Consider the following 22,500-nt stretch of genomic DNA (forward strand, 5'->3'; position numbering starts at 1 on the left):
AGCATGAAACATGTAAACAGCAGCGGACTCTAAAGAACAACAACAACTTGCCCAATACTGATTAAATTATTGAAAAACTTTCCCTATTTCACTAGTAGATGTGTATTTCACTGACATGGCTACGTTCTGTGTTCAGGATGGAAACACACTGAATTCACATTTTACTTTGTGCGACATTTTAAATGTTTGCTTCAGATCACTTGACAGGTGGATGGAAACTGTCTGTATGTCTTTCTTTGTCTATCTCTATAAACTCTATAAATCTATCAACAGGGCTAAATGTTTTTTTCTATTAACCCAGTCGAGTCAGTAGGTCAGAGTTCTACTTGCTCCTAGTATATAAACAACAAAAACATACATAATTGATTGATTATGAGTGAATTTGACATGTATGATTCAAAAATCGGCCCTCGTTGCACTTACTGTATTCATTAATGACTGTGAACTGAATCGTCTCTATAATTAGAACCAGCATTAACATGGAAAAAAAACAAAAAACATATGGGGGAATTCATGAGCCTGGTATGTCTCCATTCATCTGTCTTGCCAGTACGTTAATGGGACCCGATGAGGGCTTGTCAGCCACCAGTTTGCCAACACACACACACAGGCTCCGGTCCCGGGCATGGAGTGTGTGTTTGTGGTAATTGTCGGTGCCTTCAAAAAAACACGAGCCACCTCAGTCCGCCTCGCTCGGATATTGCCAACTAACGGTACAAACGATACGGGATTGATTCATCATTTTCAACCCAAGGAAACTCTTGCTTCCACAACACAAACAACAGCCTTTTTTTTTTGTTGTTTCCACTTTGTAATTTGAAGTACCTGTCGCCTCGTCTGCTTCGCACGACTCTTTCACTTGCCAGGCTGACAAACTCTGAGATGGCATCCAATCTGATCGCTCTGAAAAAAAAACCACACACAACAGAGAGGGAAGTGGGCCAATGGCAGAGCAGAGAGGAAAAGATAACAGGCTTATCACCGAGTGAGAAACAGTGAGACCAGAAGCATGCTGGGTAATGGACCAGTTCAGCCACTGACTGACCAATCAACATCATCAGGAAATCCTTACTAGAAGCAGTTAAAAAGGTGGTGACCTCCAGTAAGAAAAAAACCATTTAATATTTTCAGAAAAGCATTGATTTTGGCTTTTTTGCCCTGAAAGACCCTTAAAACTACCTCCTATGATTTATTTATACAATGAATTTACATAATAGAGATGTACACTACCAGTCAAATGTTTGGGCACACACATTTTTCTTTATTTTTTACTATTTTCCACATTTTAGAATAACAGTAAAGACAGTGAAATAACACAAATGGAATTATGCAGTGACCAAAAGGCAAATCAAAACTATCTTATATTTTAGATTCTTTAAAGCAGCCGCCCTTTGCCTTGATGGAAAGGCAAAAGGCTTTGGAAAGAAATTCATACATAGGATCAACTTCACTATTTATATTTGTCTAAGAAACACATTTCAAGCATTTAAGCAGAAGCCTTTAGATCAAAATAGCTTTAAGAGAATGAGAAACGTAGTCGAACCCTCGGTCAGCCTGCCTCTGTTTCCCTCTATCTACCTTAATTGCTCTCTTCCTCGTTCTGTCACTCTCTCTTCAATTCTTGTGATTTCTATTTCCCTCTCTTCTTCTCTCTTTCTCTCTCTTTCTCTCTCTCCCTCTTGGCCAGTCTGAAAAGTAATAAACAGGAAGTGATTCCTTGGGGAACTTTTATTTCCCTCTGCATATCCTGTGGCAGCGCAGCCTCGAGCCCCTGCTGGCTGGCGAGCGAGGCGTCGCCGACACGTTTCTCAGTAATGAATTCATTGATTAAATCAGGATCCATCTCACCTCCGCTGCTATGTGGCTGTAATTCAGACCGTCTTCCACTGAGGCACACTCAAACTGCCCCCCCCCCCCCCCCCCCCTCTACGTTTCTCCACCTTCCTCTGGGTTCATGTCTTTGGTTTTGAATGGAATTTAACATAGTAATCTGCAACATTTTCACAGAAATTAAAAAATGGCCATTTTGCTACTCTCTATCGGTGATTCAACCTATATCCAATTCATGAAAGCTTTTCCACTGTCTGTTCTAAACAGCCGGTGTCTGGTAGCTCTTTCCCGGGAAAAATCCTCCGGCACAGGCCTCTACAGGAAGTGCGTTTCCATAAAACGGATCACTTGAATCACTTGAATCAACAGAAGAAGAACTGGGTAGTTAGCATGAGCAGCGATAGCCACCATGGCTGAACAGAGAAAGAAAAGAGCGATGCCTACAGAAACTCAAACTTGATCAGAAGACAATCCAAGGACAAAGACGTCACAGATCTTGAAGATTACCACTTTAAAATGAAGCGACTCTTAGATTGAAGATGCATCAAGACACTGACTGCTCCCTTTTGAACACTTTATTAACAGTGGCTTAACGATGCTACATGCTGCATTTTGCATTTCTCAAAATTAAGACCACATTTCCCATAAACCCTGTCGCTTCCTGACGCAAAGAGGATGTTGCCTCTTATCCCTGCTCCCCTTTATTGGCGTCGCTCCATTCATTTTGAAGAGCAAGAAGAAGAGCTGATAACAGCCTCGATAACAGCCAATATGGACTCAGACGTGAAGTTGAAACTATTCACTTGGAACAGTGGAACTGGAATAAAGTAAAACACTTTCTGTTCTGTGCCGTAAAGCGATCTCCCTTCGTGCCGTAAAGCGAAACATTAGATTTCCTGCCAAGTCTGAGGAAGGTGGAGGTGATGATCTAGTCTGTTTACCGTAATTATAAATATACTAATGATGTAAAATGAATGATAATGATTTGTTGATGATAAAATGATATACCTAACACCTTTTAACATCCGCCCCACATGCATTTGTTGGTGTTTTCCCTTTTATATGCGGAAAATATCTCTGCTGAATTCTGCCTGTGAGGTTTCTGTTGGCTGTTTGATGCTTTACCCGCTCAGTGCAGCAACCGATTCTTCAAACCATGCAGCACAATCTGTCTCTCTCTCTTTCTCCTTCTCTCTACCTCATGCTCTCTCTCTCTCTCTGTCTGTCTCTCCCTCTTTGTTTCTTCTTCTCTCTGTCTCTCTTTCCCACACCCTCCTCTTCCTCTCTTTGTCTCTTTCGCTCTCTCTCTCTCTCTCTCTCTCTACCCAGCCTCCCTCCTCCCTCCGTTTCTTTCAGTTCCTTGTCACCTCTGGCTCGCTGCTCCTCTGCACTGTACTTTCCTCGGGAAATCAAGAGAATTTGAGATGGTGGAGGAGGGGGAGGGGGGGGGGGAGGAGGAGGTGAAGGTGGGAGCGGGAGGGTGAAGAAAAAAAGGAGAGGAGGAGGAGGAGGAGGAGGGATGGGGGAGGTGAGGAGGTCTGCTCCCAGCGTTCCCTAGGTGAGAGGAGTGAACTAATGCAGACTGCGACTGTGAGTTTGGGCAGGTTGGAGGAACTTCTGACTCTTGCCACTCTGAGCCTTTGGGGAGGATTTTTATTTATTTATTTTTTTTAGGTGTGCGAAGGTAAAGTAAGGTGAGAGAGAAATCCGTAGTCCAGAAGTCCTCAGGGAGCTCCCAGGTGTCAGGCAGCATCAGTCGCCGGAGGGAAGGAGCTTCTTGTGTTTGGCAGGTCGGAGGAGGCGAAGGTCTGCTCGGACACACTTCCTGCTCCCGAAGCTTTTCAGGGAGGCGAAACAGTTTCTGGACACGAATTTAGGGATGTAAGGGCGAGCATCGTTTTTGTCGCGTGACCTCAGAGACGCTGCAGGTGTAAAGGACAGTGTTGTATCTGTAGTTTACACTCTGTGGGCTGGATGGATGTTTCTGCATGATTACATGATGTTTATATTACAGTATCACTCTGAAATAATGGCCGCTGCGGCTTTTACCCTCGCAACATGAATCCAAACGAGCACAACATTTTCACGATATGACATTACGGCATGGTAAACATTGATATAAAAACAGCTATGAAAAAAGCAGCACATCCAAAAATATGTAGGACATCCAAATAATGAAGGCTTTATAGGCAGAAATGCGTCTGCATTATTGTGTGTGCACCAATAAATTCAAGTGAAAAGTGATAAATGTAAATCCATGTTTTGTATTTTTATGATTTATGCATTTATTTATATCTTTTTGACTATTTGGAGATATTTTATACACTATTCCAATATTTTATTTATGTATATATTTGCTTTCGCATGGAGAGATGGAGTTTTTTTGTACCAAAAACCCCAATAAAAAGAGTTTCCAAGAAAAAAAAAGAAACAGCTCTGAAAACTTTAGAGGAGGAAAGTAGCACATCCAGGAAATGAAGGCTATAAAGGTCAAAACGCATCTGCATTATTGTGTGTGTGTGTGTGTGTGAAAAGTGAGTACTCTGCCATACTACTTTTATTTTTGGATGTGCTACTTTTTTCCTTAAAAGTTCAATGTTTTGGGTTAAGCGCTCCAATCAAGTCTGTTCTGGTTGATGCACTTCTGCTTCCACTCTCAGCTCTGAAAACTGTTTTGAACTGATATCAGACACATATTTAGGCTGCAATTTCACAATTCAGGTGTTCACGGGTCTTCACTGTTGGTGCAGGCTGTTCTATCAATCTATTCAACACCCAAATGTTTGCTGGGTAATATCAGTTACTTGTAATGTTGATGATCTACAGTTGTAGCCCCTTTCATGCATTTTTCCTGCATCCATCCCATATCAGTACTGCTGTGAATTATTTCTCTCATGTTATACAGTACAACCAAACTAGCATTCTGTAACAAAACTCAGGTTTCTCTCACCTCATTAGTTACATGACCATTCCTTGTAACTTTCAATGGCTGAAAAAGATCAAAACATGGAAATGGAGCCAAGGTCAGTAAGCCGTCAGCAGGCGTGCAGCACAGTGTGACTGCATCTATAGGAACTGAATCTTCTTCTACTGTCCCAAGTCCCTCTGGATAACAGCTTCTGCTTAACGCCTTAAATGTAAATGTAAATATTCACGATATTCAGGTGTCTGTTTAAGAGCCGGTGCAGGTAAACACCATACTCCATTTACAGTAGCCGGGATAAGCTCGTGCCCTGATTATTAGAAAATCCGAATATGATAGCCGGGATATGCGTATAATATCCGGGATGCTGATTTGTAGCCGCTGTAAGCTGCTTTCCACTGCTATTTTTCATTATTTCTACCCCCTGCTGCATTTGATACATAATTTACTACTCTGCCATGTAACAGGAGGCATTCTTTGCAGTGTGAACCAAGAAATCCCATATTGGACCGAAGGATTAAAAGAGGTAGATCGTGAGGGCAACTTATAATGGCAAAGTCATAGTTTTTATTTTAACATCAGAACGTTTTTATGCGGTGCCGCTGTGAACAATGACTTTATCCTCTAATAATGTGGAAAGTCCATTGATCTGGTTCATTGTGACTGAAGTCCAGGTTGATACAGGTGTTGAGGAGGATGTGGTCATTTTACCTTTTACTGGTAATACCGAAACAGATAACAGTAAATGCTAAGTATACTTCAGTAAATGGTGATAAATGGCAATAAATTGACAGCAATTAGGGGGTGACACTACTGTAGAGCGATGCTGACAACTCACCAAGTGACAAAAGCACACACTAACACTTCACAGCCATAATGAATAAAAAAAATACACAAAAAACCCCCCCAAAAAAACAGATATCATCTTCAAGATAAGACAGGCTTACAGTTTTTTTTTACGCTGTAACGGTTTAAAGTGGTAATCCTTGAGATCCTTGTTTTGTTTTATTTAGTCTCCGTCTTTGTCGCTCAGCCTCGTCACTGTGGTGTTTCTGCACTGCACTTCCCACAGATCACCTGTCAATCAAACAGTGTGGGCGGAGCTTGGATAATGGAACGGACAATGGAAAAGCTTTCATCAACTGGGATATAGGTTGAATCGCTGTTGTGTTATAGAGATCAGAGATAGAGAGGAGCAAAACACACATTTGTTTATATGAAAATATCACAGATCATTACTTTCTGAATATATAGTGTGTGGATGGGAGCGCTCAAACTGCTTAGGAAAGGGTTTTGATCGTATATTTGTAACCGTCGCTGTCAGGCTGTTAGTAACTGGTTGCTGCGATGTGTATTTTTGTCTGTTTTGATGTCAGAACGCAGTTGATTAAGTGTTATTTTAGTTTGTGTTGAGGCTGTCTTTGGCTGAGGTCGACTGTGTGTGTGTGTGTGTGTTGGCGAGCGTGCGAGACGGTTTCATTAGGACGCTTTGAAGTGTTTTTTCAGATGCTTTTAAGCTAGATGTTTCATTAACAAACATCAAAAAGTCAAAGCTCTCCCCCTCTCTCTCTCTCTCTCACTATCTCTGTTTTGCACTAACAGTCTTTGCCTTTGTCTTTCCAGGTATGAAAAAATTCAGATGTATTTGTCCTCAAATGTTTACTCTCTCTCTCCCTTTCAACGCTCTTCCCTTGTTTCCTCCTCGACTTCCCTTCCCCGTGCAAGCCTCCCGCCGCCGTGCGACAGAGGCGTGGGGCTCGAGATGGGGGGGGGGGACATTTCGGTGGATTTTTGCTCTTTATCTGGTTCTCCCCGGCTGTGTCGCCTCCTCCCGGCTCTTTGTTCCCCTCGCCCCGCGCTCTCTGCACCTCCGCGTTGTGATTTCCTCTCGTATCAAGGAAAACGCGCTCTGTCTTTAGCACAAAATCCCCGGTGCTCGTTCCCCGCTGCGAAGGTCTCGGCTCTATCTCCGCGGTTTTGATTTCCTCTCTTTCTCTCTTATTTTTTTCCTTTTCTCCCCTCTGCTTTCCTGTTTTTCTCATCTCTTCCCTTCTTATTTTTTTCCTTTGTTTCTTTCTCACTTCTTTTCTCTTTCACATCACTTTTTTTATTGTTTTTCACATGTTGGCTTGTATTTAAGGTCCACTATGTGTAGCCTTTTTGAAATATGAATGTATCATTGCCAGATTTATTTTGATACCTTGGTATAAATACCGTAAACAATGGAGAGCATGGACGAGATGATGGCTAGCCTCTATCTTATTGTTAGTGCTACTGTTTCTCCACATTAAGACCACATTTCCCATAAGCCCCGTTGCTTCCTTTAAATTCAATTCTTTTCACTTCTTCTTCTTCTTTTCACTCTTTTTTGCTGATTCTTTTGTCTGTGCTTTCTTTCTTTCTTACTTGGTGATTTTAGTTCCTTTCTGCTCTGTTTTGTTGTAATATGTTTCATTAAAGTCTTCATGAAATAAATATAAATTCCAACCAATAAAACATCACAGATTTTTGAACCGTCCCGCCCCTCCGCCCCTCCCATCAAATCAAACTGTCTTTCTCTCCCTGACTCATATTCAATTGGTTTAGACTTTTGATTGATCCCTCACTGCATTATGTCAACAGGATGTTGGGGGCGGGACATAAATACATCAAATCAAGGAAGTAAAGATGCAGTTTCATTAAAGAACATCATGTTTTTGTGTTTCCTTTAACTTTATTTTTGAGCCTATGTGTATGAGCAGTGCAAATGTAGTTATTTGTCATTTGTACTTATTTCTGAGCCTTCCAGAGACGTCAAGGCCCTGATTCACCCGAACATCAGTGACGGGAGGCGTCGCCTTGATAACCCAGACTCACCCGTTCCCCTCTCATCCAAACCAGATCTCCACACAGACGCTCCCTCCAGCAGCAGCACAGGAGACCCTTACCTCAGATCTCTCACCTCCCCTCTCTGCTCTCCTCTCTCCTCTCTCCTCTCTCTCAGGTACTTCACCAACATATCCATCGGAGGGCGGGACTACTCCTTCAACAGCGACGGCTACCTGTCCAACCCGCTGCTCGACGTCATCTCCTACACCAACGGGAGAGGCTGGGAGGAGGTCGGTACACAGCTGTACGAGCCGGGCCGCTAATTATCGTAGCGTGGCGGCGGCGGCGGCGGCGGGGCGGCAGCGGCTAGCCCGGCTAACGGCAATTTCACGCCCCATCGAACATGCTAACTCATCGCCCCCTCGGTTTCACCTCTCTGCCGACTCACTCTCTCTCTCTCTCTCTCTCTCTCACCTTCCCTTCTCTCTCCTCCCCTCATCAGATCTCCGCTAAACCCCTCCATCCCTCTCTCCATCCCTCTCCCTCCCTCCCCCTTCTTTCCGTCTGGGGTTGTCAGCCTTGTTAGCCGGCGCTAACTCGCGTCCCAATATCCTCAGCGTCAGGCTCCCTGTGCAGCAGCTGTACAGTAATAGCGTCGTATCCGAGGTCCGCCCTCCACAACTCCCTCCAACCGGAGGAAAACAAGTAAACCTTTTTGTTCTGTCCCGCTGTGTTCCATTTGCCGCTGACCTTTTTACGACTCAATATGTTCACCGCCGCTGCAGCCTCAAGCCGCCCCCCCACCCCCCTTCCCCCTGCTTCAATTTAGGCATGAGGATAAAAAAAAAAGGAAAATCAGCCTTTTTTGTAAAGACCACAAGAAAACAAAACATTGCTCCATCAGTGCAGCGGAAATAATAATAATAATAGGAGCGCCCTTGGATTTGGAGGTTGGATGTAGTTCTTGACCTTCCTGCTGAAGTCGAACTGCATATTAAAGGTGCAGTGTTGATATTTTAGTGGAGTGTGTGGAGGAGGAAGGAAAAAGGCTGAGAGCACGATTCAGATTAGAGGAGATAAAGTAGGATTCAGTGATTAAAAATACATAAAATAAGCATTTCTTTTTTTTCCAAAGTTGCTCTAGGCCGGTGTTTCTCAACCTGGGGGTCATGAGATATTTTTTTTTTTGCTGATTTCGTCCTACTTCTTTGCTTTTCTCTTTCCTTTTCTGAAATGCTGAATTGTTTTAAGCCTCTAGGCCCTCCTCTGATACTAAATCAAACTAAACAACCTGAAAAGGGAAAATCATTCTCTGGTTGAACTGTTTCCCCTCTCAGCATATGCAGCCTGTGAAGGGGGGTCGCGAGTAGCCATGGCTTCGTTTTAGCCAAAAAAAAAAAGGATGAGAACCATTGATCTAGGCAAGATTTTTATGTAAAATACAATCGCTAAATGGGCTAAAGTCATCGCTAAAGTCAAAGTGACATACAAACTGTCTCCTAAAGCTGGACACACCTGTAAAGAGTATGAAACCTTGAACACACTTTTTTTTTCAGGTGTTAATCACTGTTCATGGCAATTTTATGATCAACACATCCACCCTGGTATTAATAATGTCGACAACACATCACATAATGCTTTTTTCCTGGATTTTCTCTGCAAATCCTGGCTTACTTTCGCCAAAAACCTTTTGAATTTTGCACGTAATCATACATGCTACACTCTTAAATTAACTCCAGTCTTGTTTTGTAGACAGAAGCAAGCCTCAGAGTGAGATTCAGATCAGGGAAAGACACAAAAGTGATGGTTCTGGCAGGTTTTAAAAAGCCTGAAAAATAGCCGGCACTCATGCGAAATGAAAGCGCCGTCTTCTTTATTCATTTGATTGCTGAACAAAGGGTGTAGCTCATTCGTTTTTTTTTTGTTTTTTTTTAGAGTGGCCGGCTATTTTGTTCCCCCATGTTTCTTCGTTTTTCAAGTCTTTTCATGTTTCTCAGGCTTTTTGCACCTCGCTCTGTCTTTCTGCGGTTTTTCAGCTGAGCTTCTCCAGCCTCTATATATTTTTGTTCTGGCAGTAATCAGCCGTAGAGCAGAACAGACACGCACAAGTGCTGCATGGTGCAAGAGGCGGCAAACCCAACTACCGTTCCATCTGTTGGAGTGGTTGTAGTATTTCCTGTCCTCCTCTGATGCGTCTCACCTTTTACTGTGTTGAATTTGAAGGCTGAGGCACTGACAGCCGAGGTCGGTTACTATCTTGTACACCGTGGGATTGGCGAAGATATATAGACGAAGAAGAAGAAGAAGAAGAAGAAGAAAAGGCTACAGCGGGCAAAACACTGACAGATGTGGTTTACTTTGCACTTCATGCTCTCACAGGATGGCTGCTACTGTATGCTGTTATTTCTTATCTGATGTTCAGATGGGTGTTTGACTTGGAGGAGATCGTCAAGGCAGCCATGTCATGTTCCAGACTCGAGGGGGAGGGGGGGGAATCCTCCTCAGTTAGGATAAAAGCGATGTTTTTGATTTAATTCGAGGCGATTTAACACGATTTTTGAATTTGCTGATGTTTCTGTGGAGATTACCTGAATTTCTTACATTACTCTCCCTTCCCGAGGATCCAGCGATCGCATCGAAACGGACGAATTTGCCTTTAAATCTCTTTGATGTACAGTACAGGCCAGTCTAGTTAGTCGGATGAGTATGAATGCTTTGATTTGTCCTTCGCCGTAAAGCTCTTTGATGCACAGCAGATCAATTGAATTGAACAGAGCATCGATGCGCTAGAGGAAGCTTGAAGACCTAGATTGCCAACATTACAAACAGCCAGTAAGAAGGAGTGCAAGGCTTTGAATTATCCATTAAATCTCTTTGATATACAGTAGAGAAGACTCGGCCGAAGTGAATGGCGCGTGAATGCTTTGACCTGAGGGCAAGTGACTAAGCAGAGGACAAGCGGTCCAGCGGTGGCGGTGCGACTCCCTCAGAGACCGGTACTTGACCCCGGCTGCCCGGTGGTTCACTGCAGCCTCATTTGTCTGAACATCCCCGTTTCCCAGGCGTATATTTGCTGAATTAACCTCTCCTGAACCGAATCGCGGAGCGCGTTCTCGCCAAACAACCTGCGACCGGAGGGCAGCTGGAGCAGCGCTGGCTGTGGAGCTCAGACGGAGAACTTCGAGTGTTGAAGCACATGGAAAGATAAATCCGTGACTGCCTTGTAAATATGTAATTTGTGGGCTTGTGTGCGCATACCCTCACCGGCCACTTTATTAGGTACACTAGTGTCACATTAGTGTCACATTGAAGTAGCGCAGTGGAAAGTAAAGGTGTTTTGATAAAGTGGTTTGCCTTCAATGTCGGCGACCGGGGTTCAAGTCCCCGGAAATTTTCATCTTTAGCGAACATTTTTCTTATATAACCACGACCAAACCCTTTCCCCAACCTTAACCAAGTTGTTTTAGTTTGCCTAAACTTAACCGTTAACCAACCTTTGGAACATAATTCAATTTGTGGTGGAGAAATGTTATTTTCACATAAATACGTGTCCACAGCATGTAAATCAGGGTTTCAGAGTTCGTATTCATTTCATGTATTTCTGTGAGATTATGTTGTTAATGAGAGAGGTCAGAGGTCAGAGGAGAACGGGCAGACTGGTTCAGTAGAAAGGCCACAAATGCTGGCTGCACGTTGTTGGCTCTTATGATAAATGAGCTCCAGCGACAGATGACCAGCCGCTACTAGATAGGTCGAGCTAATAAAGTGGCCGGTGAGTGTAAAAATTGTATTAAAAATATGAGAATTTAATTACACTCCAATCTTTAAATAAATCAATTTAGCCGTGTTGCTCTTTTCCTGACACTTAATGTAAAGTAAGTTTTCTATACCGCCTTCCCGCTCTAATAAAATCATTAAATTAAACATTAGGAGCCGTCGTGGTTTAAAGTGCGCCACGTTTCTTTGTGCTCTGAGTTTCCGTTGAAGATGTACCCTGCTCTGAAACACTCTGTTGCTATTGTGTATATCAGCACTTCAGTGAAAATCATATTGGAGATGACAAGGATGCTCTCTTTGTTTGATTTTTGTTATTCCCTAGCCGAGCCTGCTTTCATGCTTCTGAACATCTCTCTCTCTTATTCTACATTGAGAAAACACAGCGTTGACAGGGCTTTAGGAAATGAGGTGTGTGTGTGTGTGTGTGTGTGTGTGTGTGTGATGCAGCCCACAGATACGGCAGGTAATCTTACATTTCTGAAGGTTAAACAGTGAAGTGCGTACTGTATCAGTGCGTGAAGAAGACAAAAAGGCCGATGTACCTTTTAATCAACTTGACAGGAGCTGAAGTCCCTGAGCTCAACACTTTACTCGCTGAAGTTCAGTTTAAAGGGGCAATAAGAAACATTTTTACCGCCCCATAGTGCAAAATGACCATAATATATCTGCAGGAGTTGATAGGGCTGGTGATCAATACCAATGACTCAGCGATTGACCCGCCTACAGCGTCTTCAAGTGCGGACGAATCGACCATAAGGAGAGTTTGGAGTCGACGTGCATCAGATGACATCAATTTAAAACAATCTGTTAATTCAAGAATTATTTCTTACGGTCCACATCGCTGCATTAGTTGGCATGCTTTTAGAGGTATTCATTTTCTGGAACTACTTGGAATTTATAAATTGATCTATTTCTCTCGCAGACCAATTTAGTACTTCAGTTGTTTAGTACAATTTAGAGCTGTTTTGCACTCACAGAAAGAGCAACGGAGCAACAGAGTGAAAATAGGGCCGGAAATCAGTTAAAAGTAATAATGAATCCAATACTGGCAGAGGCCTCATGGATGAATGAGCGCCCATCGCCGTCCATAAAATGGCTGCCAGCGCTACAGTAATAATTACAAGCGAGCGCCGGCGGCCGTATTTTCATTCTTTTCTGTTGGAGGCATTTCTGGGCTGCGGCACCCAATCTGTTCCCCCCTGACGTGTCAATATTAGAGTTGAGTGCAGTAACTTTTTTTTGCATTCAGAGAAGCGATAAGGTCAAATCTTAGCTGATACTGTGTGAAGAGCCTTGACTCCTCTCCGCATCGCTGGGAAACGGAGCGGAAGACAAAGCGGCGTCGGACTGAACAGAAGAAAAACAAGACAGAACAGAGGAAGACAGAAGCAGACAGGCAGCGCAGCAACATCCAACAACAAAACACAGACAGTAATACAGGAGATGCAACAAGAATAATAATCATTTGTAGAGGCACTCTTTTCTTTTTTAAGAACAAAGTTTACAAAGTGCCTTACAATCAAGACAAACAAGAAACAAGATTACACAAGAAAAGAAAAACACCAAAAAATCTGAACAATAAATCAGCCAACAATACATTTATACAATCACTGACATACCGGCCTGCTTTAATAATAATAACCCAGTTCTCATTTTAAATAATCTTAAATTAATAATCTGCAACATTCATATGAACAAATGTTTCTATCACCAATTGTTACAACACAATAGTGATTCAATCTATATCCAGTTCATAAATCTTCTCCATTGTCTGTTCTAAACAGCCGGTGTCTGGTCGCTCTTTCCTGGGAAAACAGGAAGTGATGCGTTTTACGTTTCTGGTTTGTTTGGAATAAACAGAAGAAGAAGAAGAACTGGGTAGTTAGCATGAGCAGTGATAGCCACCACGGCTGCACAGACAAAGAAAAGAGAAACTCAAACTGCATCAACAGAAAAATCCAAGCTCCGCCCACACTGTTTGATTGACAGGTGATCTGTGGGAAGTGCAGTGCAGAAACACCACAGTGAGGCTGAGGGACAAAGATGGAGACTTAATTAAATAAAGATGGATTTCGCACATTAACTACTTTGGATAGAAAGATTTTCACCTATTACTGTCATTACGGTAACTCAAAATGAATATATTTGCATCTTTTAGCATCATTATAGTAGCTTAAGTGCAATTGCAATTATTGACTTTTGCAGCAATAGATGTCAAATTATTGATTCCTGCACAACAAGTTTTTGATCCCATAAAACTGACTGAGGAAAGCGCACCACATAATTCATACTTCACAACACTACACACAAAATTATTGATTCTTCAGACCCGAGCGCACCAATTTATTAATTTTGGGAGTAATGGATGCCAAATTATTGATTCCTCCAAGTAATGCACTCTAAATTATGCATTCCTCAGAGCAACGCACTCCAAATTATTGATCGCAATGGAAATGTCAGAGGCAGACACAGAGCGAAGCCGGACCAGACTGAGAAGACTGGAACTCGGAGGAGGAGAAAACTTCCACACGCTTTGATCCGCGCAGTTTTCATTTTACATCACGTATGCTCCGAGGAAGGTCTGCTATCTAGACTGCAAATATGAAAATTTCATCTAAGGGCGTGGGAGTTTTCTCTGCTTTCCTTCAATGGACTCGATTGTACCTTCAGCACCTTGTCGAATTTTTTTGTGATCAGTAGTTAACAGAATCCCCACTGTTTGTACTGTAAGCTTTTCAAGTCTGATTTTAATGAGGTTAATGCAGCTTTTTTTTGTGTGTTGTTGCCGCAGTCATTGATTTTCGTAACATTTGATGAAATTCTGCCTGAGCTCGCCGCATCGCTCCATGGAAACTGAAACGCCACAATACCAAATCTTGCTCCATCTCTGTGAAACTGCCTTATGCTGGGCTGGCAATCCAGGGATTTGGCCTCTGTCTAGTCAGTCTCTCTCTGTGTGTGTGTGTGTGTGTGTGTGTGTGTGTGTGTGGGAGAGAGAGAGAGAGTGACAGTGTATGAGTGCGTACAAATGTGAGTCTTTGTGTGTTTAAAGTGCTGCAGAAAGCATTTGCCTCAGTTAATATAAGACATGTAAGAAGGGTGAATTGGAGGACAGAAAAATAATGCTTTCAGAAGAGAAAATTATTTAGTTGTTACCCCCAAAATGAACTATTGGATCTGGGTATTTAATATTTATGTAGCAGAGAGAGAGAGAGAGAGAGAGAGAGAGAGAGGGAGAGAGAGAGAGAGAGAGACAAAGTGGAAAAAGAAACAGAAACACAGTGAAAAGGAGAGAGAGACGCCATGAGAGAGAGAGGGAGAGAGAGAGAGAGAGAGAGAGACAAAGTGGAAAAAGAAACAGAAACACAGTGAAAAGGAGAGAGAGACGCCATGAGAGAGAGAGGGAGAGAGAGAGAGAGAGAGAGAGAGACAAAGTGGAAAAAGAAACAGAAACACAGTGAAAAGGAGAGAGAGACACCATGAGAGAGAGAGGGAGAGAGAGAGAGAGAGAGAGAGAGAAAGTGGAAAAAGAAACAGAAACACAGTGAAAAGGAGAGAGAGACGCCATGAGAGAGAGAGGGAGAGAGAGAGAGAGAGAGACAAAGTGGAAAAAGAAACAGAAACACAGTGAAAAGGAGAGAGAGACGCCATGAGAGAGAGAGGGAGAGAGAGAGAGAGAGAGAGACAAAGTGGAAAAAGAAACAGAAACAGTGAGAAGGAGAGAGAGACGCCATGAGAGAGAGAGAGAGGGAGAGAGAGAGAGAGACAAAGTGGAAAAAGAAACAGAAACAGTGAGAAGGAGAGAGAGACGCCATGAGAGAGAGAGAGGGAGAGAGAGAGAGAGAGTGAGACAAAGTGGAAAAAGAAACAGAAACACAGTGAAAAGGAGAGAGAGACGCCATGAGAGAGAGAGGGAGAGAGAGAGAGAGAGAGAGACAAAGTGGAAAAAGAAACAGAAACACAGTGAAAAGGAGAGAGAGACACCATGAGAGAGAGAGAGAGAGAGAGAGAGAGAGAGAGAGAGACAAAGTGGAAAAAGAAACAGAAACACAGTGAAAAGGAGAGAGAGACGCCATGAGAGAGAGAGGGAGAGAGAGAGAGGGAGAGAGAGAGAGAGAGAGAGAGATTTGTGCAAAGTGCCAGGTGCTGAGAAATTTCTATTTACATCTCTCTCTTGTTTATGTCTCTGTGTTTCTTGTGTTAATGTGTTAAAGTGGCCGTGAGCAAATGAATAATGATGAATAATGATGTGGACGTGTGTGTGTGTGTGTATGTGTGTGTGTGCATGTGTGTGTGTATGTGTGTGTGTGTGTGTGTGTGGACTATGGCTCTCAGTGTATGTCTGTGAGTGTGCAGATGTGTGTTTTTGTCTGTATATGTGTGTATGTATTTTGCACGTGTCTATGTGTTTCTGTCCATGTTTCTGTGTGCATGTGTATACAGTGTACTGTACTGTACTGTACTGTACTGTACTGTACTGTGCTGTACTGTGCTGTACTGTACTGTGCTGTGCTGTACTGTACTGTGCTGTGCTGTACTGTGCTGTACTGTGCTGTGCTGTGCTGTGCTGTACTGTGCTGTGCTGTGCTGTACTGTACTGTGCTGTACTGTGCTGTACTGTGCTGTGCTGTACTGTACTGTGCTGTGCTGTACAGTACTGTACTGTGCTGTGCTGTACTGTACTGTGCTGTGCTGTACTGTACTGTGCTGTGCTGTACTGTACTGTACTGTGCTGTACTGTACTGTGCTGTACTGTACTGTACTGTACTGTGCTGTGCTGTACTGTACTGTACTGTACTGTACTGTGCTGTGCTGTGCTGTGCTGTACTGTACTGTGCTGTACTGTGCTGTGCTGTACTGTACTGTGCTGTGCTGTACTGTACTGTACTGTGCTGTACTGTACTGTGCTGTACTGTGCTGTGCTGTGTTAGAGGCTTTGCAGTTTTTTTCACAAACCTCTGTCACCATGTCTAGCTCCATCATGGAGGTCCATTAAATAATTCACTGTATGCAAATAATGGCAAAGTGTCTAACAGCAGGCTAGAAAAAGAGAGATACCTGAAAAACATTGTCATGGTGTGAGTGTAGGTCAGTTCCTCAATGTTAAAACTAAAAGTGAATAGTTTGATAAGGTGGATTTGGTTACTGTGACACAGTAAACTGTCTTGTCTTTAGTCTCTACTCCAAAACACTCTGAGTTGTAGCTTGAGAAGAGTCAGCTCAGTTAACCTGAACAAACTGTTAGCTAGCTAACTAGCCAGCAAACACACTGATGTTAATGTGAACATGAAACTACAAACCATTAGTAACTCTATAGCTTCTATTGCTAGTGAGCTAGCTAATGTGCAAATCAGATTTGTTTATAACAAGGCAGTGATAGTTAATTAACCAGATACTGGAAGCTAGCTAACAAGATCTAAACACAAAATCGATTAGATGCATCAGTGATGAATTGATCAGTTCCCAGTCAAACAGCACATAAATTAACCGTGTCTATTGAATTCTGTTGAGATGGCCAAGTGGAATTTAATTTAGAAATGTAATCAGCTGTAGACCTCCACTATGTCCGCCAGAGGAAACCCTCTATATCTTTTCATGTGTGTGTGTGTGTGTGTGTGTGTGTGTGTGTTTACCCGTCCAGGTTGGCTGGTGGGAGAACGGCCAGCTGCGTCTGCGTTACCACCCCTGGTCCCGCTACGGCTCCTTCCTGAAGCCCCTGGATGACACCCAGCACCTCAGGGTGGTCACCCTGGAGGAGAGGCCCTTCGTCATCGTGGAGCCGGCCGACCCCGGCACCAGCTCCTGCATCCGGGACTCCGTGCCCTGCCGCATGCCCATGAACACCAGGTGACCACAAGCTCCGCAGCCACCAGCCATGCAGGGAAAGCTTCATTAGAAACCAGTGAAAGCTGCTCCGCTGCTGCGCTGTTTGAGCTTGGATGATCCTATCAGATGCAACCCAACACAAACATTTCCAAAGTTCAATTCTCATCATATTGCATTCATCGTCATATAGTGCTTTGAAATAGAATCAGAAATACTTTACTGATCCCCAAGGGGAAATTGGGTTACACTGCAGTTGCTCACATTCTAGAAGAGAAATATATATAAGCATAGAGAAATTATAAGAAAAATAGAAATAAGAAAATAAGAAATATGTAAAATATGTGCATTATACTACAATATATAACAATAATAATATAGAAATAAGAGAAATAAGAAATATGTACAAATATGTGCATCATACTATAATATATACAACAGTGTAAATAAGTAAATAATTATTGCACAGTTTCTGGTGTATTGACTCACATAAATAATCAGAAAATGAATAGCATTCCACATAGATCATGATTAGTTAAAAAAGCCCTTTAGCCTACATTTTCAAACTTACAGACATAAAACCAGCAGATAACCTACTATACAACTGTCCTGCTGTAATTTGCGTATTTTTTGTAGTTTGTTTCAGCTCAGCTTTTGTTCACATTTGTGCACATTGCAAAAAAAACAGCAAAGCTTATTAATGAATACTGTCCAGACTCTTTTATCCTCTACTACTCTCTCAAAACAACGCGCTCTGTGGATTAGCTTGAACGACACGTTGACGCCATGCTGATGGAAACTTAACACAATGTGACACGTTAAGTGGAATTTACTGAAGTTAAGTTAAGTAGAAGAAGAAGTTATGTTAAGTAGAAGTTAAGTAGAAGAAAGTTGCAACCTCAAGGTATGATACGATTTGTGTTTTTTTCAGTTGTCTCATTGGTAAAACACAAATGGTGGTGCGTTTATTTTACGTTAGCATGCAGCTAACGCATCAACATCCGGCTCACATGGCTCGCAAATCAACACTGTCGAGAAAAAGGATCCTCTATAGTGCCAGAAAACACATCGGTGCTATCAAGAACCTTTTAAGACTCTGTGAAATGTCACAAGCCAGCGAGTATTGAAAGGCCTTTTTTGAAGGACCACACTGGGTTCAGATTTTTTTACTTTAATAAACCGAGGAGTTCTTTTGTTAGCGTCTAAAAAGACTCTTGAAGGAAAGCGGCAGACACCGACTGACAGGATGACCGAAGGTTTATTACGGCCGTAAGGAGAGAGGAACAGAACGACATGGTGTCCGTCCGGTCTGTCTCTCGCAGAACAGACGACAACAGACAGAAAGAGACGTTTTACACACAGTAGATAACAGCCGGTTTCAGACGCCTTTCTAACCTTGGAGTCTCCTAGTGGCTTTTTTCTCTTAAATCCTTATCAGCCTGTAAACCTTGGTGGAAAAAGTGGGAAAGGAGTTAGAGAAGGTGGTGAGAGAGGCCGTCCCGTAACCGGAAGGCCCCAGGTTTGATCCCTTGTGAACTCGAGTGTCTGCCCACGTGCTCATGAGCAAGAAAATGAATCCTAACCATCTCCAGGAGGCGCTGCTCTGACCCGACCGGCACTCTTACCTTATAAGGGGGGAAGACGTAAAGAGAAACTTTCCCTCGGGGATCGACCGATTATAACATCACAAAATAACCTAATTATCCCCGAGCGGAAATGAAGTTATCTCACAGCAGCTGTACATTACGAGACAGATGGAAGTGCAAGCCCATAAAAAATGCAACGTTATGGCACCGCATCACTAGTCATGCATGCAATCAAGAACAAGACATGACTTTGTTACAGCAGCTCATTAGAACCATAAGAGGAACTTGAGACCAAACGGTAAAGTAAGGCTGATCATCGCTTTAATCAATCCAAAACATGGACTTAAATCATTAGTTTTCACTCAGACTAGAAATAAATGGGATTCCTGAGAAAAAAATAAAAAGAAACATCATGATGGAGTTTCAGCGACCAGTTGAAGGAAAAGTGACGCCTGCTCTCACTGAATAAAAACAAATAATACAGTAACACTTTACAATAAGAGTACATTCATTTAGGGTTAGTTAATGCTTAATAAGCATTAACTAACCCTTAATTAACAGTTAACTAATGTGTCTGGTAATCATTTACTAATGGTGTTCATGTTAACTAAGGTATTCATTTATACATTATTTAATAGTCATCTTTATAAACTATTAAATAATGTATAAATTAATACCTTAGTTAACATGAACACCATTAGTAAATTATTACCAGACACATTAGTTAACTGTTAAATAAGCATTAACTAACCCTTATTAAGCATTAACTAACCCTTAACTTAGTGTACCCGTATTGTAAAGTGTTACCAATTATACTATCTCTACTTTTTAGAGCAGCGGTTCTCAACGTGGGGTCTGGGGACCACCGGGGGGTCCTTGAGGGGGTTCCAGGGGGTCACCACCAAATTGACGAATTGTTAAACTTCACCATTATTTAATTTACAAGAAGTTAACACAATTAGAGAATGTAGAAGAATGACTGTTTTGATCATAGTTTCTCTGTTATCTCTCTGCCTACAATACAGACAGTCATGAGATTCTGGACAAAATTAAATCTAACAATAAAAATATTCTCAGATTTGGGTCTGAGAGACAAAATCTCATCAAATGGGGGTCTGTGGCTCTAATGTGGACTAAATTAGGGGTTGAGAATCACTGTTTTAGAGGATAGTAGGAAACTATTACGACTTTTACATATTAGATCAATCCTCCAATATTACACATATTGATTGACAAACTCCAGCTAATGATTTTTCTCCCGAAATGGATGTAGCATTTTGGAATAGGACTTTTCATATCCTGTATTATGCATAATATACAATATAATTTGCATAATGTAATCAAAAATAGCCATATCTTCTGTGTTATGTGTAAGCCTCTGCATTTGAGGCTCAATTGGGGAGTGTGTGTGTGTGTGTGTATTCAGTGTGAATGTGTGTGTGTGCGTCTACAGTGTGTGTGTGTGTGTGTGTGTGTGTGTGTGTGTGTGTGTACAGTGTGCTGGCCGTGTTCTGGCCTCCTGGTCCGTCCCAGATAAGCTTCCTTCCTGCCAGCACATGACCCGGCCAATGGGGAGATAACGAGTTCATCCTCCATCAATTTTATTGGCTGAGAGAGATCCAGGCTCTCCTGTTAATCAACCTGCTCCGACCCTCAGTTTCTTCTTTCCTTAAGATTCTTCTCACTTGCTTTTCCTGGTTTTTGTCTCTTTTTCTCTTTCTTTCTTTCTTTCTTTCGTTCTTTCTTTCTTTCGTTCTTTCTTTCTTTCTTTCTGTCTTTCTTTGTCTTGATTTCTTTTTCTTTTTTGTTTTTCTCGCTTTCCTCCATGCTTGCTGTATTTGCTTGCTTATTTAATTTATGTGCTTCATTTCTTACTTTCTTGATTTCCTTGCTTCATTTGTTCTTTCTTTCTATCTTTCTTTTTTCCTCTCTTTCGTTCTTTCTTTCTTTCGTTCTTTCTTTCGTTCTTTCTGTCTGTTTTTCTCTCTTTCTTCCATGCTTAGTGTATTTTCTTGCTTATTATTTAAAGTATTTTCTTGCTTCCTCACCTGTCTGAGCTGACAGGCCTGTTCCCTGTGATCTTGCTGCAGTGCGGTGGATCAGCCGGTTTCCTGCTTTGGTTTTGTCACCATGGTTTCTACATGCTCATGTTTTTTTTTTTTTTTTGTTTCTTTTCTTTTCCGTGCTCAAAATGAACATGCATGTAATTATTGAGGGGACAACCAAAGCACTTCAAATTTGCATTGTGCTCTGAATATGTCCTGCCTGTAATGAGGCTCACGTCCAATGTCAAACAGTCTCTCAGCGCATAATAAAGAGCCTGCTGAGCTCTTAGGCTCCTAAACGGCCGCTCAGCATGTTCATATTTGGTTTAAAAAATGAGAACTGGAAGAATGTGTGCACAAATTTTCCATAACACCAACAAAGTACAGATTCTATACAGTCCCAGTGACATATTACATTACATTACATTACATTACATTGCATCATTTAGCAGACGCTTTTGTCCAAAGCGACGTACAATAAGTGCATTTTGTCAACAGTAGTCAAACCAACTGTATATCACAGTCTTCATCAGCTAAGCCTTTTAATAGGAATAAGTAGCATTTGTAGAATGTAGAACATATAGACCTAAGTAATTATCAATTTACTTGAATGTGATCTCAACTCTCTGATCAGCTGCCTTCATCTCTTCTATGGAGAATACAGTAATATTAGGCTACTTGGCTTGCTAATTAACGTTAGCAACTGAACTGCTAGCAAACCTAGCTTAGATACATAGAAGCACTGCTTATACATCAATGTGCCTTATTATAAAATTCCAGAGAATGTGTTGTCTTACAATCATAAAAACATTATATATTGTCATACATCACTGTATGGCAGCATAACTAACTAACTGAAGATCCAGAAATACATCATCATGTGAATCATGTGACTTCATTTGCACACGAGAAGAGAATGATGGGAGTTGTGTGAAAAATCGCAGCTGTGAAGATTCATAGCTAAAGTTAAACCTTCACACTGACACATTCCTTCCATTAATTAAATTCCTCTCATTAATTGATTAGCAGAAAATGATTTGTGCGGCTCTAGTGGTGAAGTTTGATAGTGCCCAGGTATAGAGGAGTGAAGTGTCTCACCCTTAAATGTTCGACCTTACTTTGGCTCGTAGTAAAAAAAAAAAAAAAAACGTTTTTCCAAATACGAAAGTGGCGTTGCTAGGTAACAGAGGCGAGAGGTTGCTATAGCTAAGTGGCTGAGGGGCCATCGAACGGGCACTCGGTAAGGAGAGCTGATGGAGGGTGCTGCAGACGCCGCAGCCACTTGACGGATAGCGGTTTAAATGTGCTTGGATTTCCACGTGTGATGAGAGAGCGCCGCGATGGAGCCGTGAAGCGGGCGGAGGGCCGGACTCAGAGGGAAGCGTTCGTTCAAGGTCTCTCCGCGAGTCGGGTCTCTGAGATGACGTCCGAGAGCACAAAATGGACTTTAGTTCCAGTTTAATAATGCAGCGTTTTCCCTCCTGCGCTGTCCGACCTGTCGAGCGTCGCTTCTCCAAACACAACAGGTCAAACTGTCAGTATCGATCCACTCAGCCCCTCTCCAATAATTCATACCTTCCTCGCCCTTCTCTGTCCGCTGCCTTGCTTTCTCTCTCTCTCTGTTGCCCTCGTTCTTACTCTCACCCCGTCTCTCTCTCTCCCTTTCTGTCTCTGTCTATCTAGCTCTCTCTCTCTTTCTGTGTGTCAC

The 22,500-nt window shown here is 42.3% G+C and overlaps 1 protein-coding gene across 1 annotated transcript in view; it reads left to right on the forward strand.

Moving 5' to 3' along the window:
* grin2da (glutamate receptor, ionotropic, N-methyl D-aspartate 2D, a) overlaps window positions 1-22,500 on the forward strand; it is a 133,824-nt gene that overhangs the window by 48,778 nt on the left and 62,546 nt on the right. The window contains 2 exon segments of the mRNA XM_078290189.1: window positions 7,737-7,851; window positions 16,980-17,217. Coding sequence (XP_078146315.1) covers window positions 7,737-7,851; window positions 16,980-17,217 — 353 coding nt within the window.

This window comes from Centroberyx gerrardi, chromosome 19 (genome assembly GCF_048128805.1).
Source record: "Centroberyx gerrardi isolate f3 chromosome 19, fCenGer3.hap1.cur.20231027, whole genome shotgun sequence".
In the NCBI taxonomy this organism is placed as follows: Eukaryota; Metazoa; Chordata; class Actinopteri; order Beryciformes; family Berycidae; genus Centroberyx; species Centroberyx gerrardi.